The 6,815-nt window shown below is 40.1% G+C and overlaps 1 protein-coding gene and 1 long non-coding RNA gene across 5 annotated transcripts in view; one reads left to right on the top strand and one right to left on the bottom strand.

The window, feature by feature from the left end:
* The window catches only part of IRAK1BP1 (interleukin 1 receptor associated kinase 1 binding protein 1), a 41,825-nt gene extending 39,086 nt beyond the window's left edge, over window positions 1-2,739 (bottom strand). The window contains exon 1 of one of the 2 annotated variants that reach the window (XM_007127516.4): window positions 2,367-2,739. In XM_007127516.4, the coding sequence (XP_007127578.1) occupies window positions 2,367-2,681 (315 nt within the window). In that variant the 5' untranslated portion in view covers window positions 2,682-2,739. The remainder of the gene's footprint in view (window positions 1-2,366) is intronic. The other variant, XM_028494714.2, reaches the window with a different exon arrangement.
* A 28-nt stretch (window positions 2,740-2,767) lies between these two features.
* LOC129392481 (uncharacterized) overlaps window positions 2,768-6,815 on the top strand; it is a 460,125-nt gene continuing 456,077 nt past the window's right edge. For all 3 annotated transcript variants that reach the window (XR_008618434.1, XR_008618433.1, XR_008618432.1), the window contains exon 1: window positions 2,768-2,816. This is a non-coding gene — a long non-coding RNA (uncharacterized lncRNA). The remainder of the gene's footprint in view (window positions 2,817-6,815) is intronic.

The raw sequence follows: 6,815 nt of genomic DNA, 5'->3' as shown, positions 1-6,815 counted from the left end.
TGCACATATGGTCACCTTATTTTTGACAAAGGAGGCAAGAATATACAATGGGGAAAAGACAGCCTCTTCAATAAGTGGTGCTGGGAAAACTGGACAGCTACATGTAAAAGAATGAAATTAGAACACTTCCTAACACCATACACAAAAATAAACTCACAATGGATTAAAGACCTATGTAAGGCCAGACACCATCAAAGTCTTAGAGGAAAACATAGGCAGAACACTCTATAGCATAAATCACAGCAAGATCCTTTTTGACCCACCTCCTAGAGAAAAGGAAATAAAAACAAAAATAAACAAATGGGACCTAATGAAACTTAAAAGCTTTTGCACAGCAAAGGAAACCATAAACAAGACCAAAAGACAACCCTCAGAATGGGAGAAAATATTTGCAAATGAAGCAACTGACAAAGGATTAATCTCCAAAATTTACAAGCAGCTCATGCAGCTCAATACAACAGTGAGAGGCCCACATACCACACACAAAAAAAAGAAAATAAAAACTAAAAATAGAACTACCATATGACCCCACAATCCCACTACTATGTATATACCCTGCAAAAACCATAATTCAAAAAGTCATGTACCACAATATTCATTGCAGCACTGTTTACAATAGCCAGGACATGGAAGCAACCTAGGTGTGCACTTACAGATGAATGGATAAAGAAGCTGTGGCACATGGATACAATGGAATATTACTCAGCCATAAAAAGAAATGAAATTGTGTTATTTGTAATGAAGTGGATGTACCTAGAGACTGTCCTACAGAGTGAAGTAATTCAGAAAGAGAAAAATACCATATGCTAACATGTATATATGGAATCAAAAAAAAAAAAAAGAAAAGAAAAAAAATGGTCAGAAGAACCTAGGGGCAAGACAGGAATAAAGATGCAGACCTAATAGAGAATGGACTTGAGGATATGAAGAGGGAGAAGGGTAAGCTGGGATGAAGTGAGAGAGTGGCATGGACATACATACACTACCAAACGTAAAATAGATAGCTAGTGGGAAGCAGCTGCATAGCACAGGGAGATCAGCTAGATGCTTTGTGACCACCTAGAGGGGTGGGATACGGGGTGTGGGAGGGAGGGAGATGCAAGAGGGAAGAGATATGGGAACATATGTATATATATATAACTGATTCACTTTGTTATAAAGCAAAAACTAACATATCACTGTAAAGCAATTACACTCCAATAAAGATGTTAAAAAAAAAAACCAAAACTACAATGAGGTATCACTTCACACCGGTCAGAATGGCCATCATCAAAAAATCTATAAACGATAAATGCTGGAGAGGGTGTGGAGAAAAGCGAACCCTCCTGCGCTGTTGGTGAGCATGTAAATTGATACAGCCACTATGGAGAACAGTACGGAGGTTCCTTAAAAAACTACAAATAGAACTACCATATGACCCAGCAATCCTACTACTGGGCATATACCCTGAGAAAACCATAATTCAAAAAGAGGAATATTACTCAGCCATAAAATGAAACAAAACTGAGTTATTTGTAGTGAGGTGGATGGACCTAGAGTCTGTCATACAGAGTGAAGTAAGCCAGAAAGAGAAAAACAAATAGCATACGCTAACACATATATATGGAATATATATTAAAGAAAAGGTTCTGAAGAACCTAGGAGCAGGATAGGAATAAAGACGCAGACATAGAGCATGGACTTGAGGACACGCGGAGGGGGAAGGGTAAGCTGGGACGAAGTGAGAGAGTGGTATGGACATATATACACTACCACATGTAAAACAGATAGCTAGTGGGAAGCAGCCACATAGCACAGGGAGATCAGCTGGGTGCTTTGTGGCCCCCAGAGGGGTGGGATAGGGAGGGTGGGAGGGAGACGCAAGAGGGAGGAGATATGGGTATATCTGATTCACTTTGTTATACAGCAAAAACTAACACGCCATTGTAAAGCAATTATACTCCAATAAAGATGGTAAAAAAAAAAAATAGCTTTACCACGTTGGGAGGAAGCTCTGTTTTTCACTTGCTAATTACGTGGTGCAGAATAAAAACAAATAATAATTTAGTGTCTAACACACTACTTAGGCAAGCATTTACATCTAATGTTTCAAGTTTAACACTTCGTCATTTCAACGTTAAAAACAAAATTATTGCGGCAAATATCGCCAAAGAAAACCCCATTCAATTTGAATTCTTTTATTTTACAAGTCTCTGCAGCTGATAATTACTTTCAAGAAGGATGGGCCAGAGATTCACTCTGCCAGGTCCTCGAGCCTTCTAATGCCACCGATGACACAAAAGTGTCCCAGACGCTCCCCACCCCCCAACCTCCGCCGCCGGGTTTTCTTGGGCAGGCTAGAAGCTCCTCGCCGGCGAAGCTCTCACCTGCACGCCCTGCTGCTGGAGGGTCTGCGTGATGTAGTCCAGGCGGCGGCAAACGCTCTTCTTCGCCTCGGCTGCCGCCGCCTTGGTGCTGCTCATCTGCACGACCACCTGCGCCCGGTCGGGGGTCGCAGACACCTCCGCAGTGCCGCTTACATGCACCTCGCGGGTGGCCGTCTGGGCCTGCGCTGAGGAGAGAGGGCGGCGGAGACCGGGCAGCGTCTCTCCGCCCGAGAGCAGATAGTTCTCCCGGCCCCGGTCAGCCCAGGGAACCAGTTCCACGAATACCCCGGACTGAGGGGCCTGTTGCAAAGACATAGCGAGGGCAGCTGGGTTTCCATAGCAACTCAGAGCCGACGGCGGCCGCAAGGGTCCAAGCGCGTCAGGGCTTGCTTCTGCGCGGCGCAAAGAATGCCGGGATGAGCTTGGAGTTCCTGGAGCTCGTGGCGCGAGGTACTTAAATCCTTGCGGAGCGTTCTAACGCGTCTCCTTTACAAGTTGTTGGCTGAGCGGGTCGCTCTGGTTTTTAACTTGTTTACCTTACGGCCTTCAAAAACCGTAGAGAGGTTTGTCTGCGGCCTCCCTCTCAGTGAGCTCCCATTTCCACGCGCTCCGTCGGCCTCGGCCGGCCAGGTACCTTGCCTACCTCGGAAGTTTCCTGATAGGCCCCGCGGCGCTTTGATCTTTCTCTGATGCCTGTCTGCGATTGTCACAGCTTTGTCTTTCCTTTTGTCTGACTTTACCATTTCACTTGGGCACAGCTTTTTGGACCTCGCAGCACCATGGATAGCCAGAGATTTGTGTTGGAGTGAACTGTTCTTTACCAGTTTGAGCTTGGAAGTTTATGATTGATTCCTCGAATCTCAGTTTCATCGTTTATAAAGACGTGTTGATAATACATTCACATTTGCAATGTGGTTATAAAGTGTTTGCCATATGGAAAGCAGAAAATAATGGATAGTAGTAATAGCTAAAGCTTTGGCATGCTTTTCAAGTCTCTCGAATTTTCTCTAAAATTCTTGGAATGGTTCTGGCCTTGAATAAGGACAGGCGAAACTCGAGCGGTAGCAAAGCACATACAACATGGACATTGCAGGGCCTGTACTATTTAGTTCTTGTCTATACCCTTTGCTTGGCACAACAACAGAATCCTTAACCCAGTGACCTGCATTAAGTAGGTTTTCTTCTTACCAATAAGTAATGATGTACAAAGATAGCCCTCGTATACCATGAGGAAAAAAAATTTTTTTTTGGATAAATAATTTTTTTTAAAAAGACAACTATTCTCTTGAAAGGAGCCTGAACAAGCCAACTGACAATCTTCAGGTAGTTTCTTCTCTATCATTTTTCTTTTATTTCTGATTAGTATAATTCAATTAAATCAGATGGTACCCCTCCCCCCCTTCATTTGGCTCATTACTGGGTGAAGTAGTTTTGTATATATTTATTTTGATGTTTATTATTACCTAAAAACAATTATATGTTAATATTTTAATTTAAAAGCTTTCCCACCATAATTTTTTAAGTAATTTGAGTCATCCAAAATGTTTCCTGAATTTCGTAGAAAATTCTTTTTCTTTAATGATAAAAGTGGAAAAATATAATCTCCAAAATGAGCTAATGAATGAATGAATGTCATAAGTAAGAAGCAATAGGAGTTTTAAGTGCATATAAATATTTAGGGTATGATAAAAGTAGGTTTTAAATAAATGGGAAAATGATTAAGTGGTACAGGGATAATTGGTTGGCTATGTGAAAAAAGAATTGATCTGAATCTTACATCATGCACTAAAAATAAAATTCAGATGAGACAAAAAAAATAGTAAGAGAACATGGGTGAATATAAATATAATTCTGGGAATGAGAAGAACTTTCTAGGCATGATTTCAAATGCAGCAACTGTTAAGAAAAGGTCTGAAAAATTTGACTACACTGAAACAACTTCAGTATGGGAAACAACACAAAAAGATGAGGGGGCAAATAAATTGGGGAAAATATTTGTGTAAAAAGCGAATAGTCAATGTTTAGTGAGCTCTTACTAGAATAAAATGAAAGAAAACTGAATAATGAACACAGAGGCAAACCGCTGGTTAGTCAGGGCTGCCATAATAAAATACCAAGGAGTGGATGGGTTAACAGAAATTTGCTTTCTCTGGAGGCTAGAAATCCAAGATGAAGGTGTTGACAGGTTTAGTGTCTCCTGAGGCCTCTCTCCTTAGTTTGCAGACAGCCTTCTCACTGTGTCCTCACACGCCTTTCCTATGTGTGCAAGCATCCCTGCTGTTTCTTCGTCTTCTAGTTCTGTTGGATTAGAGCTCTACCTTAATGACTTTATTGAACCTTAATCTCCTCTTTAAAGACCCTGTCTCTAAATATAATCATATTGGGGGTTAGCACTTCAACGTATGAATTTGGGTGGTGGTGGGGACACAATTCAGCCAGTAATGCAGAAACACCAGTAGTCTATAATGAGAAAAAAAAAATTTATCTTTAGTAGTTAAAAAATGCAGATTTTACAATAAATATCCTTTTTTTGGCCTGTCATTTTGGAAAATGATAAAGGAAGTAGGAATGGAGATGGAATAGAAAGAAGTAATTTTGAAAGAAGAATGGAATAGTTCATGGTGAAAGAACTATACAGTAAATAAAAGGGAAGGATAAACCAAAGCTGACTAAGGTTTCTAGTCAGGAACACTGGGAAAATGAGAATGATAGAGTATGTCCATTGTTCAGCTAACAATGACCTAGTTCTCCTTTGGAGTCAATACTGAGCCTCTAGCAACCATTTTTAATAACACGACTCTTGACTTTGTACTTTACACAATTTGATTAGATGCAGAATAGGCACTTGATTCCAGCTAGGCCAGTTAGAGGTTTTTTGTTTTTATTATTCATGGGAATCTATTTTTACACCAAATTTTAAAAATTCAATCTCTCAGATGGTGGACCATCACACACACACACACACACACACACACACACACACATAACTTTGAGAGATAATAGATTTGCCATTTTTCACATACCATTTCTAGTAGAGAAGCAGAAAATGTCAGTGTGTCAATGTATAGAGAAAAGGAAAGAAAAGAGAGAGAGAGGAAATCACTCAGAGAGGAACAGAGATGAGATTAAGAATCCAAATGCAGTTCCAATTTATGTTTATAGAATTTTCCTTAGTCCTGTCTTCATTCCTGGAGTTCTATAAAATATTCCTGTATCCTTATCGTAAAATCTCACCTGCCTTTTTCTAATGCATAAGTAGGTTGACTGAGTTTTATGTTATCTTAAAACTAAGCATTTTGACTGATAACAGTGGATAATAGAGGAGAATTCAAAGGAGACTTATATAGCTTTCAGCCTTAAGGAATTTATAGAGCGCCACACAAAGTGGATCATTAGGTGCACAGTTCAGAGCTTCACTCTTGGAGAAAATTTTGCTTTTCACTGTCATTCAGTTGAATGATTGTCATGAAGCTATTTTGCGTTTCCAACTAGAACCTGTTTATCTAGGCAGCCTACCCATAAACCTATCCATAAAACCACAGGCTTTATGGACAGGTTTATGGGTAAACCTATCCATAAAATCTATGCATAAAATTTATCCATAAAACCTATTCATAAAATCCCTCTTCCTTTAGCATTGTATACAAGAAGCCCTATATAATTATTGGTATGAGCTGAGAATGGTATTATAGTGCAACCTTGGTGAGTGGCATGGAAGTCTGAGTAACCTCTTCATTGAGCTTGCTTATGTCCTCTGGTCCTGCTCATCCTTCCTTTTGTTAATGTGGTGTATCACATTGATTGATTTGCAGATATTGAACCACCCTTGCATCCCTGAAATAAATCCCACCTGACAATGGTGTATGATCCTTTTTGTATATTGTTGAATTCAGCTTGCTAATATTTGTTGAGGATTTTTGCATCTATATTCATCAGAGACGTTGGCGTGTAATTTTCTTTTTTGTAGTGTCTTTGGTTTTGGTGTCAGGGTAATGGTAATTAATTAATAATAATTAATGGTAATGTGGCCTTGTAGAATGAAAATGGGAGTGTTGCCTCCTTTTCAATTTTTGGACTAGTTTGAGAAAGGTAGGTGTTAGGTCTCCTTTTTATATTTGGTAGAATTCCCCTCTGAAGCTGTCTGGTCATGGAATTTGCTGAGAGTTGTGTTATTTATTTATGTATTTATTTTATTACAAGTTCAGTTTCACTACTAGTGATTGGTCCATTCAGATTGTCTATTTCTTCCTGATTCAGTCTTGGGTGGTTGCATGTTTTTAGAAATTTATCCTTTTCTTCTAGGTTGTCCAATTTTTTTTTTTTTTTTTTTTTTTTGTGGTATGCGGGCCTCCCTCTGTTGTGGCCTCTCCCGTCGCGGAGCACAGGCTCCGGACGCGCAGGCTCAGTGGCCATGGCTCACGGGCCCAGCCGCTCCGCGGCACGCGGGAT

Source organism: Physeter macrocephalus, chromosome 10, assembly GCF_002837175.3.
Source record: "Physeter macrocephalus isolate SW-GA chromosome 10, ASM283717v5, whole genome shotgun sequence".
NCBI lineage: Eukaryota > Metazoa > Chordata > Mammalia > Artiodactyla > Physeteridae > Physeter > Physeter macrocephalus.
This window is presented reverse-complemented; position numbering and strand designations above follow the sequence as displayed.